Source organism: Lissotriton vulgaris, chromosome 4_1 (assembly GCF_964263255.1).
Source record: "Lissotriton vulgaris chromosome 4_1, aLisVul1.2, whole genome shotgun sequence".
NCBI lineage: Eukaryota > Metazoa > Chordata > Amphibia > Caudata > Salamandridae > Lissotriton > Lissotriton vulgaris.
Window position 1 is genome coordinate 1,112,096,400 of NC_141691.1, and position 17,447 is coordinate 1,112,113,846.

The following is a 17,447-nucleotide window of genomic DNA, read 5'->3' on the forward strand; positions in this document are numbered from 1 at the left end:
AACAACACAGTCCAATCACGGGACAAATCAAGGGACGGCAGAACCAGCACTCAGAACAGCTCCTGCAAAATCCCCAGGAGGAGAGCCCTCCAGGACCACCCGGTAGTGTTCCATAAACATGTGGGGAGATGACCACGTTCCAGTCTGGCAGATCTCCTCAGTGGACACACCCTTAAACGAGGCCCAAGACACAGAGACGCTCCGGGTGGAACGACCCTGGACAACCCCCGGGATATCAGAACCCTGGGAATCATACGCCAGCAGGATAGCCTGCTTTAGCCAGCGACTCAGAGTAGATACAGAAGGCTTGTGACCAGAACGCATCGGACCAAAGGTCACAAACAAACTGTCACACTGACAAAAAGAGGAAGTGGGGGCCAAGTAAATCTCCACTGCACGACGGACATCCAGCAAGGACAGGGAGACATCCACCGCCGGGGAGAAGGAAGGCAAGGACGCCTCACGAGAGCGGTTAACCAGGGAGGGATTCTTAGGCAGAAAGCGGGGATCATGGCACAGGACCAGCCCATCCCGCAAGACCCTCAAGAAGGGAGGAGACCAAAGGAAGGACCCCAGCTCGCCCATGCGGTCAGCCGAGACAATGGCGACCAAAAAAAACACCTTGAAGATGAGGAATTTTGGATCCACTGACTGAAGGGGCTCAAAGGAAGGACCCTGCAGAGCCCACAGGACCATGGGAAGATCCCAAGGAGGAGCCAGGCACACAGCCCGAGGCCGCCACAGAGAACAGCTCCGCAGCAAGCGAGCCACCAAGAAATCCAGCCGACCCAGATCCAGACTGCGGAAGACACGCAGGCAGCCTACTGAGCCCTCAGAGTGGAGGTAGCCAACCCCAGAGAAAAACCCTCTGACAGGAAATCCAGAACCCTCATGGGGTCCACTGACACTGGATCAGAACCCAGCAGGTCACACCAACGGCAAAAGAAGGACCAGTGACAGGAATAGGACATCAAGGTCGAAGACCTCTGTGAACCCTGCAACAAAGCAACCACCCCCGGGGAACACCCCGGGGCCAACAAGGTCACCCGCTCAACAGCCAAGCCTGCAGATGGAGCTGGCACAACACCGCCCTGGAGAGAGGAGGCCCCTGCAAGGGGAACGGATGATCTGGAATTGGCCAACAGTCCTGAAATGCCAGCTCGCACAGGAGAGGATACCAGGAGCGGCGAACCCTCTGGACGTGCAGCCTCCCCTTTGAAAAAGAAGAAGCAGAAATTAACCAGTCATCCAGTTATGGAAAAACCCTGATCCCCTCCCAGTGAAGAATGCCAACCAAGGGCGCCAGAATCTTGGTGAACACCCTCGGGGCATCCAACAGGTCCAGAGAAGCCACCACCTCCCCCCTAGATCAGCAGCGGCAGAATCTCCACAGAGAAAGCATCTTGAACTTAGTGTGAGGAATGAAAGAATTCACCACTTCAAGTCCAAGACAGGCCGAAAATCCCTAGACACATTTCTTACCAGGAACAAAATGGAATAGACGCCGAAACCCCTCTGAGACGGAGGAACCGGCCGGATGGCCCCCTTCACGAGCAGGTCCTGGATGCCAGCGAGCTAGACCACCTGTTTGACCGGAGAGGAAGGCAGCGGGGTAGCGCGAAAGGCGTCCAGAGGAGGAGAACGGAAGGAGATGGAGAGACCCTCTCTCATGATCTGAAGAGCCCAAAGGTCCGAGACAGAGGACTCCCACGCCGGAAGGAAGTGGCAGAGCCGGCCGGCCACCGGGAACCCCCCGGCGGGGCCAGGAGATAGTCAGGACTGGGGGGCAGAGGTGGAGGCAGCAGTCTGAGACCGGGATTTGGAGAAGAAGGGGGCGCCCTACATAACATAACATAACATGTGTATTTGTAAAGCGCACGTTCACCCAGCGGTTTCTTGGCGCTGAATAACAGATGTTTATTGGCCAGGACCCCCACAAAAAAGGTTGGTTCGCCCCGGGGCGTGGATGAGGTGGAAAACGCCCTCTTGGGCCCCGGAAAGCGGACCCTGGAAGACCTGAGGGGAGCCAGCAGCTTCCGGTCCTCAGCCGATTTCTTGACCATGTCCTCAAGAGAAGACCCAAAGAGCTTCGGCCCAGAAAAGGGTATCTTCATCAGTAAAGCCTTCCGGGCCGCCGCCTTCCAGTTGCGCAACCAGATCTGCCGCCGAGCCCCCAAACAGTACCCTGCCCCCCCCCAAAAAAAAACCCTCGGCCCGCTAGAGCAGATCCTAATCGGCACATACAGAACACACCGGGGGAAAGGGGGGGGGGGGGGGGGGAGAAGGAGTCCAAGGTCACCACTTACCTGACGCATCTGGAGAGACTTGCGCAGAACTACAAAAACAGGCTTTGGGGTTAGGCCGGCCCGCCTCTTATAGTGGTCCTGGAGCGTATGGGTCGGCCATATTGGGAAGGGATGGGAGGCAAGGGAGGCTAACATTTTCTTTGGAAGGTTCTGGTGTGGGACTGAAGCTCACTTTGTTAGTCATGTGGAGAGGAAGAGTAACGAGGAGGTAATGTGTTCTACCTATTACCAAAACTTTGTGGGACAAAAAAGGTAACGATTACACTTTTCCTGCATTTATGCTTTGTCTTCCATTTTGAAGTCACTCGTTATTCCTCACCTAAAATATATGGAACTGATCTGCACACATTGATGCCACATTGCACATTTAAATTTAGGGTTATAGGGATAGTTACAGTATATTTCCCAAACTTTAACTATAAGCTTAAGTGACAGAAACTGGCCCCCTTTCATTGTAGTAAAGTAGGATACACATATCGAGAACATACTTTAAAAAAAAAGTCTTTATTGGATTTTCAGTTAACCCGAACATTTAGAAATTGCATTTTGTCAAAAATCATCTTTACATAGTTGGCTTTTCATCACATGTAGATTGTGGAACAATACGACTTGGAGTTTTGGAATCATAAATGGGCGGGGACCTAGATGTAGGCTATCTACAAAAGGACGCACTGAAAAAGGACATCAGTCGGTAGTATCCTGCTCAAGAGTGCAGAGATTTATATGGAACGGCAGCCAAATATCTTTAAGGACGCGTGGTATGGGGCTGGAGGCAGGCATAGTCCACGCCAATACTCTCACACCGAATCATGCTCCCCAGCCAATCCGAGGATGTAGGCGATTTGGACCTTCCCCAGTGTAGTTCAATTTCCTGTTTGCCTAACAGTAGTGCCAAGGAGGTAAGGCGGGGGTAGGGCAGCGTATATTCTGGGAATAGCCCAAAGGGGTAACTAGTGGGTTAAGAGACAGTTCTGTTTCAATCATGGCAGATATGTGCGCAAATACAGCTACCCAATAGGTAGCTACCACAGGAAATGTCCACGTCAGGTGCGCAAAGTCCGCCCAAAGAGCATGGCACTTCAGGCATCGATAAGACCTGGTGTGATCAAATTTGACAATATCCAGTGGGGAGAGGTAGCAGCAGTGTATGAATTTAAAATGTAATAACGTGTGTCTGTGGCTAATAGAGATACGTTGAATTTGAGTAGAGCAATAAGTCCAGATTTTATCAGTAAGCAACACCCCCAGTCTGTCACCCAAACCTCTCGCAGCCCTACAGTAGTGCCTGGTTTTAAGGCAATACATGAACAGTACAGTCTGAACGTCATGTGTTATCCGTTCGTGTCAGTGATAGCCATCGTCAGAGGTGGAAAGTCCTCAGGGGGCAGTGGATAGGCAGTTATAAGCAATCGCAGAGTGTGCTGTAGTCGTCGGAAAACGAAGAGGTCCATGTATAAGGTGTATATGGACCGCTAGCCAGGTGTAGGACGTGGCCGTCAGGAAACAGTTGGCCCATGGTGGATAGGTTTTTCCGGCATAACGTGCGTTGGACTAATCTTTCCCCTGTAAGTGGAAGCCACAGGTTGTCTAGAGTAAAGAGGACCGCCGCCTAGCATTTGTTGTAGATTGCACCAGGTCCAGCATGTGGTAGATAAAGTATGGATGTCTTTAAGGTCCAGCGGTTTATTTCTGGGAAGTATCTGTGAGTGCAGAAGTCCATCCAGGTGAGCTCGTTCAGGACAGAGTCCACCTGCGCAATGAGGACTGTCACTGCCAGGCCGTAACTATGCTGCAGAATTTGGTCGCTATCTTTATCGAGGTGGATACCCAGGTACTTCGTACCATCCGTAGCTCATGAAAGAGGATAGTCCGCCGACGCTGGCAGGGCAGTATCTGCCAGCGGTAAGAGATTTGATTTTGCCCAGTTTATACGGAGCCCGGAGAGGTTCCCATATCGCATTGTTTCCTGCATTAGCGGACGGAGGTTGTACTGTGGAAGCCTAATGAATAACAAGATGTCATCAGCATAGAGGAAGAGCAACAAGGGACCATGGGTATATGGAGAACATACGTAATCAATCACAAGCCCTAGCCAGGAAGCCATTGTTAGCTCTGACGTAGACACAGTTTTACAGGCTCCACCAGCCTTATGTAATAAAAATAAACATAAATAGAAAATACACAAAGGAGCTTTTGGACAGGCCTTTTGATTCGTGGGTCTGTTTAACTGTCATTCACATTTTGGTTCCGCTCACCTCAGCATAAAGCATGGGGCAATGGGTGAGCACAGATTAACCATTGACTCTCATTCATTGTGAGTGATGGTGTTTTGCCTCATCAAATGTGCACAGCCACCCAAAAAGATGTTGTCTTCTGGGTAGGCATGGGCGGAAAATCCGTTCCGCTCGCGGATTTTGCGGATTTTCGGGAAATCCGCAATCCGCGAGATTTGCGAATTTCCTGCAAAATCCGCAAATCCGCGAGCAGCGGATTTTGCTCGCACTGCTCGCACTGTTCGCGTGAGTTCGCGCCCCGCGAATAAGTGCGAAATTGCAGAAATACGATCTAAGCAAAACTGAAAGTAACTACTTACCAGGTTCAAAAGTTCAGGCACATCATTAGTAGCCATTTCCTGTAGTGCTTCCTGAGGGGCCCCTCCAGAGTTCAGTTGCCAGTTGAAACTATTATGTGACCCTGCTCTGAACCTCAGAATAGTTACACATATGCCACAAAGGTCATGAATTACAGCTAAGGGAGACAAGCAGGAGCCAGGCTGGAAGTTAAAATCCATTAATCAGCCCCTAATTCATTATTGTCAGTTGGGGCAGGGCAGGTGTTGTAACTAATTTTGCAACAATGAAAGCACTTAGCAAGTGCAAAAGATCACTAATCAGGGCGCACTAAGGAAGCAGGTGCCAGCTAAAAAAATATTCTGTGACACATTAATCAGCCCCAAATTAATTCAGGTCACTTGAGGCAGGGAAGGTGTGCTTTGCTTTGCCGAAAATAATGTACACTGGACAACCAGAGGGTGTGGTGATGAAACAGAGGGTGGCATGGGTGGGCCAGAGGGTGGCATGAGTAGTCAGAGAGTGGCAGTGGTGACAGAGAGTGGCAGTGATGAAGAAGAGTGTCCCAAACAGGTTGGACACGTAGAAACAACAAGTTCGCAAAACTTGCGACCCGACAGGTAAGTTCGCAAATTGCGAAATTGTAAAAACCCTCGCGAACTGGCAGAAACACGGGCGAACACAAAAAAAAAAAAATCCGCAAATTCGCGGGAATTCGCGGATTTTGCGGATTGCGAATCCGCAAATCCGCAAAATTCGCGAACGCGAGATCCGCAAAATTCGCTCATGCTTACTTCTGGGCCATAGATGGTAGGCCAGTACTTTACTTCGCCATTATTTTTACCCTGCCATTGTTCTTCCTTTTCGATTTAATATTTAGTCATCCTTGTATGTTCTAAATTATATCTTCAGGCAACATTAACTAATGTTCCTTAGTAACTTCTCTTTGTACTAATAAGAATGATATTTTCTGTGATATTGATATTAAAGCAATATATCTATGCTTCCAAGTACACCTTCTTGATAGGAAGCACCTGTACCAGTTTATTAAAATGATATGGAGTGGTTATTTTTTTTTTATGTATTTTTTTTATAGCAAGCATGTGGTGACCACGTTTTGGCAGGGACATATCTTCTTTTTTTCCTTTTTATTTTTGTGCCATATGCTTTCAATAAAAGAAATGTGCCTGTTTGTCCAAGCCAGATCCATTGGCTTTGGCAATGCTTGTTATAACTCCCTCTTGTCTCATGAATGACGTAACCCCAGGTGTGTGTATCATGCAAGAAAATATTAACGCCATATTGATTCATGAATGACACCACTCCTGATGTTGATACCAACCTTTGTTCCAAAAAGAGAAGCTGTCGAATTAAGTTAATCTGTGACTGATGCAAGAAAACCCTCCCACTAACATCCCAAAAAAGCAAAGAGCTACTTTTGCCCTTCACTGCCAAGATTAAAGGAAAAGTATCACTACTAGACAGTCGTTGAACACGATCATTTCCCTCAAAACTAAGAACACATGCAATTCCTCCTACAAAATATCCACTGAACACTTTCAAAAATTACCTAAGCAACTTTGAGCTATTACAGTGATCCAGCCACAGCAAACATCCTGAAAGCAATCTCTCACCTGTTTGCTTCTGGTTGGTGAGGCATCATCCCTAAAAACCCCTGCAAAGTTCCAACAGCCAACTGAATTGCGGGTGAAAAACATCGTTATTAAAGAAATCATATGCTGATTCAGAAGACCAAGCCAACAACAGACCAGCAACCAACTCTGGCTTAGAAAGATTCAAGAGAAACATATTTCCTTACAACTTAGTGAATGCTTAACCATCGGTGCCCTTCTATATGACAATCAGTTTGGGTTTAGTGATGTGTCAGCGCAGACAGCAACGTTGAAAGTTCTTAATGATAGCCGCAGAATGCTAGGTGAAGATTAAACCTTGCAACAGCCAGCAATGCTGGAAATGAGCAGTGATCCTTTGCTGCCCGTGTGCAAAAGACAAAGCTTGCTTGAGGCAATGTGCTGCTGACACTGAACTTTGAAAAAGCCTTTATATCGACCTCCGCAAAGGTACGATGAAGTCTTTTTATCAATATTGACCATTGGCAGTAGTCCTTGCAGGCTTGTATGACAAGGTTCGACTGAATACCAATTACAACACCATCCTAGTACAATGTCCTCTACATTATGACTGCAACACTTTGAGTGAGAGCACCAAAACCCCTTTAAAATCTGGCAGGGAGATACTAGGACATCTAGAACCTTAATATATGCCAGCGCTGATCAGGCGTACACGCCCAGGTGTAATAGGCAGAGATGTTATGTTCCAACTACCTTTTCTGGGAACCATCCTATGTAATGTGCTTATTGAGTGACCCTGGAAAGACCCTTGAAATTCCACAACTATCAGAAGACCCTTCTTCTCTTACAGGCCTTTGTTGCCTCCTTTGCAGCCCACACCAAGGCTTTTGTCTCCGTGTTCAAAACCAGTTCTTCGCCGCTCTTCTGCATCATTCGTACCTCTCCACCCCCTACAACTGTTGCATTCAAGCCTTGTAGTTCTGCTTGCTCTAAAGCCACCACCAGATGACATGAGCATGTCAAAAAGAACAGTAAGAAAAGGAGGTACCAACTAAAAAAGTTCTATGCAGACTCATACTTGCGCAACTAACAGTGTGTTGAGGGGCTACGTTTATGTCTGATTAGGTGTACGTACGTAAACTATATAGGATCTAGCAGTACTGTGTTTTCCACATTTGCTCTTTCCATTCCACATGAATCGTCCTACACTTTCCTGTCCTCTACTATGGTGAATCGAAAATGATCGTAGGGATGTGATTATTTAAAGGAAGCGAAACAGGAGTATTGTACTTTTTGTGAATGTGTAAGGGAGATTAAATACACTAAGCTTGCGTGCTTACCAACCTTGCCTGTTTTTAGACAAGCAGCAAGTCGCAGAACTGCATTTCTTTTTTTTTTTTACCTACATACAATTGCTTGTCATTTACAGTACCTGACTGAATGGATCTAATTTCCGAAATTATATTTCAGCTGGAAGATGATGACAAACCTCACCTCCTATTAGAAATTGACAAGTTGATTGCCAGGAGCCAGCAGTTACAAATAACAGCGAAAGCTGTCGTGCAGGGGAAAAATGCCACCTTTACAAAGGTAATTTCTACGAGTGCTGCCATGGGTTGTAGGAGTGCGTGAGAACCAAACATAATAGAGACTGACATTAAGTTCCTACTATCTTGTTGGGCCGTCTGCTGCATGTTCACTAATGTACCCAGATTCGTTTTTTGAACCAAACCAGTGCTTTTTCATGTAAGTCCACTTTCTGTGACTTTGTCAAATCCAGGCCTGACCTCGAATTACCTCCTCTTTCTCAGTTAAGGGAAAGGTCAGCACATGGCTCTTGTTTCCCCATATAATATCACTTTTTATCCCCACCACCCACTCTGAATATGAATGAGAAAGACAAACGTTTACAAAGTGTTGTTGTTGTAGTGCTACACAAATGCTGGCATGGCAGCACATTAACAGTTTTGTTAAGAAGAAAAGGTGAAGCAGCAGATGAAAATAAAATGCCTCAGAAACTGTACGTAAGTGGCACAGATGGTTTGACTTGCTTCAGGAATGTCAGCATGTAGAAATATACGTTTATGTATCATTCCTGGACCTTTGACTGGTGGCGAATGGGGCTAGGAGTTGCAATCTTGTACAGAAATGATAGCTTAATTACCTGCGTAGGAACTCTCTCCCCAATGTGCGTCATTCAATATACCGCAATCTTGATTCTGAACGCCCTAGATGTTAGGAATGGGAAGCAGACCTCGGGCATATGATACAACTTTGTACGAAGTTCCAGTTGTTCTGGAGAAAAAGAGTGGGCACTCTACAACAGATGATGGTTGGGTGGCTGGGCAAGGGCCTGCTTTTTGGGTTTATTACCGTTATTAAAGCTCTGCAACATGAAATAAACGTTTTCAATATTGTCCTTACTTCTGCCTAAAAGAAGGAACACGATCCACTGAATGCAATCAAAGCAACATAGAGTGGATTATTGTTTTTGCGATGTCCTGAAATGGGCACAGGCAGAAGAAAGACAGCTGAAACAAATAAGGGGTATACGATAAACTGATGAAAAGCCTGCCAAACAGGCTGAGGCTTTTTCATCACTGCTATATTCTGCTAACAGGCCACCCACCGCTGGAGGAGGAGATATGAGGTACACACTGTAGTGGATACAGAATCCTTGACAAACCGTGTGATGATAGGTGTGAAAGATAAAGAGTGCAATCATGATTAACTGATGACGCGGCGGGTGATTGAAGTTATCTGGCCTTCTGGAAATCTCTTCGATTTGGCTGAGCAATGTTTGCTTATCCAAATAAAAGGATTTCGGTGCATTTCGGATCACAAATATGTGATTGTACTCTTGCGCTGAAGGTGGACTGGTGGTACTGGAATACACGTTGAGTTTTTGGGTGTAAAACTCTTTGTGTGTAACAGGAAGGTATAATACATAAATTCCACAATTGCCAAGGCAAGCAGTTCTACAAAGGAACTCTATAAAGCACTGAATGGCTTCACGAAACCACATTCCTACATGTCCACTATTGTGGACTCTTCAAGTTCTTTGTGATGATTTAGCAGAGTTTTTTGATGCAAAGATTAGAACATTCTATAAGAACTTCTCAGTTAGCCTGGAACGTTTTGAAACACAACCTGGCTTAAATCATCTGCCCCCAAATGCCATAGCTGGTTTGAGTGACTTTGAACCTTATCACCATTTTTACTGTAAGGTGACCTTGTGGTTGAAAAAGAGATAATGTTTGTATGAACTTTCTGCACTGGGATAATCTTTGGCTGGAACTGTATTGAGAGTGGCGCCTAGTTTGTGTAGATAGTTGATAACCTGCTGAGTGTGTTGAAAGCACTGATTTTAGGTTGGGCTTTTGATGAGTCAATTGTCTAGATATGAGTAGAATGGATTCCGTCCCTTCTGAGATGAGCCCCCACTACTTCAAGGTACTTTTTGAAAACTCTTGGAGCTCTAGTGACCCTGAATGGTAGCACTTTGAATTGATAGTTTTGTCTGTGATCCAGCGGAAACTAAAACATTTTGGGCACAGACACAGATTACCCACCACACTATAAACTCCAACCTTAGTAATATAATTCACAATAACTGAGTTCGGGCCCATAGAAACTCTACAACCACTTACAAATCATGAGGTCCTCCGAAAGATCTTTGTAAGAGCTAATAGGGACTCAGGTAATTAGAGACGGAAGCCGTTCCTTCATGGGGACCTGCAATGAAGAAATGCCTATCTAACAGCAATAAATCAATAATCAATACTTGTCAATACAATTAATCAATAAGCAAACAAACTTGATTGATCTTTCAAGGCACTTCTATCTAATCTTCAAAATATAAATGGTCAAAGCACAACACATCAGAACTTGTAGTACAAAGGTTTCATTGTAATACTGGTAAATACACAATATAATCACAGCTCAAAGCAAATCATATCAAATCAAATAACTGGTCTGAAGAGGGAAAGAGAGAAATAATCATTCATTGCAATTCAGTATGCAATTTCAGGAATAATACCATCCAAAGTTTAGATGTAGATGATCAGAACTGAGATGCAAGATGGACTAATGCACTGCGTGCAATAGTCTGGAATAATGAACCCTTCAGCTGGAAGGTTAACCATCTCAACAACCAACCAAGGAAGTGTAGGGGAAATCAGGAGAGTTCAGTTCAGAAAAGTCAGTATTTGGACCTGCAGCATGTCTCACCCAAGAATTGCAAGGAAATAGCCGCCACCCTTACTTTTCCCACTAAGTTTATTTATCTCGAAATGTTCACAACTTCAGCCCACAAATGTAGCCTTTTGCACAGTTTTCAATATTCTGTTGGTTGTATCCATGGTGTGATCGTGTAATGATCATTCTCCAGCCCAAATCATTTGGAACCTACACGTAATACCTTTTTTATCGGTTTCTCAATTTTCTAAGAATGTACAATATCTAATTTCACCTCAGAAGTAGGAAATACATTTGCAACTCAACATGTCCACGCTCTCGCTTCCGAATTGACTTGCCGCCAATTTTGACACAATTACTCATAGAGACAGAATATTCAGACTGTAAGAAGGAACTTTAGTGATTATTCTTGTACCTAAAACAATTTGTCTCAGCATTATATTTTTTTTTAGAGAGATAATCATGAAGGACAAAATACATTTCTCTAAGGCCTGCAGTGCAAAGACATGATACATTTTTGAGGCCTACATGAAAAATCAATGTTAATGTTAAAACACTTGAAGAAAACATAAATGCATAAGAAATCTAATATAACTACCTTTATACTATTTTCATTAAAATAGTATTTACATATTTCATTAATAATCAAATAGTTTCCCTTTGTATGTTTCAGATTTACATTTGAAATAGACGTAGCAAGACACATTTCAATAGAGAAATCTTTTTGAATCCTATCCTACTAGTAATTAATCACTGCATTATTATCTTTCACATTATTTTCAATAACACATATGTAGTTCTTCTCTCTCTCTTGAAAATCTTGCAGCTTCAAAAGTTTGCAAACTCTTCTGCATGCTTTTACGATGCAGTTTTAGAACTCTCATTATTCAACGAGACACAATGTTAGTCATGTTTTCTCTGAAGTATGTTTAGTAATTTCACACAAGCAGGATTTAACCAAGCAAAATCATTCTTAAATAATCATGCTCCATCAATCCTCTGGAAGGCGAATCAAGCCATCACACAATCTCCATTAATCTGATTACAATCTGGTTATTTTAGAATGCTTTTGTTTTAATTGGTTTTATTCTAACACCATCTAAAGCTTTTAATACTTCATAATAAGCACCCTTTCTGTCTTCTAATTCTATGTCATCCCTTCTTCTTTTTCTACCTCTTTGTTTTGTCTCTTCTACCTCTAGTTTACTACATCTATATATATCAGTACTATATGTATTATAGCAACTGCACTTATAGGTGTTAGTATTTGCCCTATCAAGCTATTACCCAGTGCCGCAAACCAATTTCCCACTGAGGAAAAACCCATAGCAAGTTTCTCCCATGCACCGTCAAGTTTTAGTTCTGCTAAATCGCCACACAAATTAGTAATATTACTGATATATCCCCGTAAGTCTCTACTTTTGTCAGGGATATAAGTGTAACATTGTTGAATTTTTAGCATGCTACAGACTCCGCCCTCTTTTGCCAATAATACGATGTAAAACCTTCACTCTAAAAGCAACCATTTCATTATCAATCACTAAGAACCCACCAGCAGTATCCATTGATAAACGATCAACCACTGTAGACAATTTTAGGACGTGTTCCCTAAGCAAGCGCCGGGAAACCCACTGCGGGTAGCTGTGCGCTATATAAGCTCAAATACATTTACATTTACATTTTCTAATTTCATGCGAGTTTAAAATCACTCCCACTGAAGGTATTAATGCACCAAATACGTCACCTACAATTTCTGCAGCACTTACTCCCCTTTTACTCAGTGTTACTTTATTTTCATTGGTTCCATGATTATCCACGTGGTAGATTTTTGGAAAAATAATACCCACATAACATCCATACCAATGTTGCGTCAATCTATAATAAGCATTTTTACTACACACAAAATACACTCCAGGTTAAACTGGATCAGTACCACCTTTTAAACCCCAACCCCCGTAATTAGGAAGGTATGTTCACATTCACTAGAACCAATTAAATAAATATTATAGTCAGTCTTCGCCCTCCCTATGAGCCCACAGTGGTATTCTAGATTTCTGTTCTACTGATTTTTTTAACCTATTGTAGTCTATCCTCTACAGTATTTATAAACTCTATTTCTACACTAAACTACAGGTTAAATTATTTCTGTGAGCGTATACAGTATCATTAGGCTTAGAGGTATGAAAAAAAACACCCATATAATCAGCATTCTTTAAAGAAACCACTATATTCAAGTTCTTTTCAACAGGAACTTCAGAAAAAACTAAATTGCTGTTTGAGTAATAGTATTGAAATTGCTCCTTGCCATAAAACAAACTTGTTAGTACACTACCTAAAATTCCATATGTTAAAGGAAGATGGTGACAAGTCACCCCTTCTAAGACAGACCAAGGTAATTAAATGCACACATAACAATCTCTTGCATCCATAGTATTGCCATACTCATACAAAAGTTTGGTAAAAACATTTAACGAGTAATCATTAATAGATGTATCTTGGTGCAAGTCATTTTTCTGTTAGTTTCTTTAATATCTATCTCTGTGTCCTCTTTTAGTACTTTTGTTATTTCTATGATTGTATCCACATATTCATTAGTAGGTTTAACAGGAAACATATATGGCACTATTAGTATTAACATCAATAAGACAAGTAATAGTACGAAAAAGCATATAAGACAAGTGTTAAAACACTTTCGTCTATTTGATCTTCGATTTTGATTTCCAGTCTCAAAACTATCCATTTAAAAAAAAGGAAACAAATATTTAAAAGAGAAGAGTGAGAAAAAACGGAATAAAAACAACTGATATATTGAAAGAGAAAAATATTCAATCAGCTAATTAGCAAACGTTTGTGTTTCCCACACTTTCTTGAGCTTCGGCTTCAACTTCAGAGCACAGCCTTTTTATTTTAAATCTCTCTTTTTTTCAGAACCCTTTTCTCAGACACAGTTTGTTTAGGGTGGCTCTTATGATGAGTTGCTTCTTGAACAAATCGCAATGAACTCTTTCTCCGAATCACTTGTACTTGCACTTGTGGCAGCCAAATATGTCCATCCAGGTGCTGCTTATTTTTGACTTGGAAATCGTGCTCTCTTTGTTCTCCATACTGTGCTTTCTTCTCAGTCTGTATCACTTTGTTTAGATAGGCTAGAAACGTCTACTACAGTTGCTGGAATCTTTTTGCTCAAAGTATCTTCCAACTGCTCAGTTCCTCCAGGCCATTTATGACCTTTTCGCACTTGTTTTTCAGATACACTGTTTACTCCATCTGTCTCGAGCCTTCGCTTAGTTGATTCCCTTTCCTCTCTTCCTTCATCACTTTCAGAGACCAACTCTCTCTCAACAGTGAGTGTTATGAGACCCAGTAGCTTGTGCCCACCCTACTTGATTCTCAGTCTGTTCAGGTTCTCTTTGTTCACTGGCAACTGACTCTTTACTTTCAAGTGGATATGGGACTTGACGAGTATGAGCAGCGTGCACCCAAATTGCCAAACCACCATATTTAACTGCTGTTGTTTTCACAAGACTCACTTGATATGGCCCATGACAACGGGTTTCCAAACAAGACTTCCTCATATGTTTCTTCAAGAGTACCCATTTCCCAGGGCAAAAGTAATGTGGACAGTAGTTGCAACTTTTCCAACCTGGTGAGACACAGAATGCACTACGTCAGCCAATCGTTTACAGTAATCGAGCACTAGATCATCAGATATGTTCACAAGCTGATTTGCTGGGATGTTGACTGTTTCATAGCTCTCTCCAAGATAATTTTATGAAAGGAACAGTCCTGTTCTTCTGTCTGGGATACTTCTCAAACTCATCAAAACCAATTGTAATGCATCAGGCCATTTCAGTGTTGTAGATGCACAAACCTTAGCTAATCGTGATTTATTGTGCTGTTTACTTGCTCGACCACACCTGACGCATCTGGTCATTAAGCACAATGAAATGAAATGAAATGAATGAAACTTATATAGCGCACGACTTACCCTGGGGCATCTCCGCGCTTGCTTAGGGAACCCGTCCTGGTATTCCCCTGTGAGATAACCCTGGCAGGGTATCCACAAGGTGAAAGCCAGGCATCCCACCGCGAGGGGCCGTTGTGGAGATTAAGCAAGCTATTGCCCAGAGTCGCAGAGTGTGAACCCGTGAGTCGAGAAAGCACCGGAGCGAGAATTAACGAGTCCGTGGAATTATTGAGCCCAAGACCCGCCGAGGCGGGGAATTGAACCCTGGTCCAGGGCCGAACTCAAGCTCCAGGTCTGCCGCCTCTAACCCCTGAGCCACACTTCTCCACAATGCAATTTTTGTTCAATTTGTAAGGCAGCACAAAGCATACGCACCACTTCATTATTAAAGTCAGGGGTGGGGAATTCATATCGCCCGAACGCCCGAGACATGTTGATTTCTGTCAGAGGCAAGAAGATTTAATGTCTGTTTTGTCCCACGGACAACTAGACCTTAAATCAAAGTAAACAGGGCTATCTCTACTCAGCCCCGCCCCCAGAGCTATCGGCTCGGTGTGTGACCGGTAGTGTTCTGTCAGATGTAACTTCTCTTCTGCTATTGGTTTTAGCTTCTGTATGCAGGCATAGCTTTTGTGAATTACGAGTGCACACAAGAGCAATGGTCTGCCTATGACTGCTCACAAGTCTGTCTCACTTGATTTACTAATGCCATAGTATGCGTGATTGCATGGGATGGCGAATACAGAATGAATGCACAATTTATTTTCCTTGCAGGCTAGGATTTAAAAACACGCCTTGTGTTCTCCTAGCAGCTAATGTCTGTGGAGCTAGCGCTGAAAAATTGACATTGTGCGCTGCAAGTTTACTAATTAATAATTCAGGCGCGCAACGCCCATAGCTCTTAAAGGGCTTCAGCCCCCCTCCCTCCCCTCCCCGTCGTGTGTTGCAGCCCGGGCTGAGACAGCTTCCCGGGCACACACAGACAGTTTGTGAGGTTATCGCAGCCGTACCCGATTACTTCAAGGTCTTTAGAAGACCATTTATGTGTAACAAGGCTTTGTTGTTTTTCTTCACACCTTAATCTCCACTCAGCTTGTTGCTGGAAGAACTCTTTCCCCCTGAAATTTGGCTCTAGTTGAGCCTCTGTACTAATTGCCACAATAATACAAGACTTAATATAAAATGGGCTGAGGCACAGTAACTCCTTTCTTCTGTCCGTTTTGTTGTCCATTTTCTCTTTCTTCCTGTGGTGCCGCTATCCAAAGAAATCGAAAGTATGTTGACGATTGCTCATGCAAGATAGTGAGTTTGTATTTCCAAGCCTTATCTACTGGTGCCCACGGAAGCAGTCCTGGGTGGGTAGCACTGGAGAGCGCTGTCAAATGTGGTGTGTGGGGGTCCCGTTTGGTTCAGATTCTTTCCTGCCAGGGTTGATGCAGTCGGCTTGGGCTGTGCTATAGAGAGAAGTGGAGTTAGACGGTGGCTCCGAGTTCCAAGAGACCCCAGATTTGCTGCCAGGAGGGCATAGACCTTCTCATTCAGGTGCTGAAAGCTGAGCTTGTGTTCAGGAGAGGCGCTGCCAAGTTTTCAGTGTGCTTAGGCATTACAGTTTTTTCATATTTTCAGGGTATTTATATTTGATGTTGTCTTAGGTTGTGTGTCAAATTTAAGAGTTATTGTTTTGGCTTTTTAGCGACACACTTCGTCCAGCATTGTGAAGGCATTTTGTGTGATGTGGTGCTCATAGCTGCAGATTTTTCATTATTTATGTGACATTTTCGTGATTTCAGTGTACTTCTGAGTAACAGTCTACTGACAAATGTTGGACACCTCGAGTGACATTTTATTGTGAGTAAACCGAATGTCCAAGACCATGTAAAGAAATGCATATCAGAAATTACTCCTTTTAAACAATTAGAACTGCTTCAAACCCCCTAAAATGGACAATCTAGCCCACTGGGCATGTTTTGAAAAGAAAACAAGTAAAGAACGTGAGGCTGTCTGACTGAAAAACCAATGCAAAATATTAGGATTGAATATAATCTACCATAACCAATGTATGAATATGTTCAATTAAATTCTCAAAAACACTTTGACATGATAAGGGTCAGGGCAGGTTATTCTTTTTAGATCTGATTAGTATGGATCTTCAGGGGTCTAAAAGAATACTTTTTTAAAAAAGAAGCAATAATGTTTCATATAGTGCTTCAACTTGCACTTTTGCCATTTTTAAGCACTGACAAAACACATAGCTGCACTCTACAGGAAAATCATTGCTCTAAACTGTATCATTTAATGATACATTGTGCATTAGAGTAAAATTAACATAATTACGAGTCAACGCATGCAGTTTGCCCAACAGTAATACTGTCTATATTTTTCTCCATGCTCTATAGGAAATGAACTACAAAGGAAGCAATAAGACCTTTCCCTAAAATCCCACAAAAAATTAGGTGGTGTTTTCTTCCCACTTCCACCCTAGACACAGTTTTTGCCCGATCTTTGATATGAGCAAATATTTGGCCATGTCTATGATGAGAATTTTCTCTCAAATGCATTATTTTGTGGGTGTGCACAAACTTCCTAGGGCATTCTGACCCTGAAACACCCACTTCTCAGAAAACATTTATTCACAAGAAAAGGTAGGTGTAAGTAAATCTTTTTACAAGTGCACATCTACTCTTTGACCCAAACAAACTGAACAGCTGTGCTGCTTGCGTACCGAAGTTGAAATAAGCATTGGCAAACTAGAGATCCTAAACAGCCAAAGAGACTAGGGGTGTCCAGCATATACCAAGGAGGATCAAACCCATGC

At 43.2% G+C, this 17,447-nt stretch overlaps 1 protein-coding gene across 1 annotated transcript in view; it reads left to right on the forward strand.

Annotated features, from left to right (window-relative positions):
* CTNNAL1 (catenin alpha like 1) overlaps nucleotides 1–17,447 on the forward strand; it is a 974,420-nt gene that overhangs the window by 924,610 nt on the left and 32,363 nt on the right. Inside the window, exon 17 of the mRNA XM_086965342.1 lies at nucleotides 7,939–8,058. Within this exon, the coding sequence (XP_086821468.1) occupies nucleotides 7,939–8,058 (120 nt within the window). The remainder of the gene's footprint in view (nucleotides 1–7,938; nucleotides 8,059–17,447) is intronic.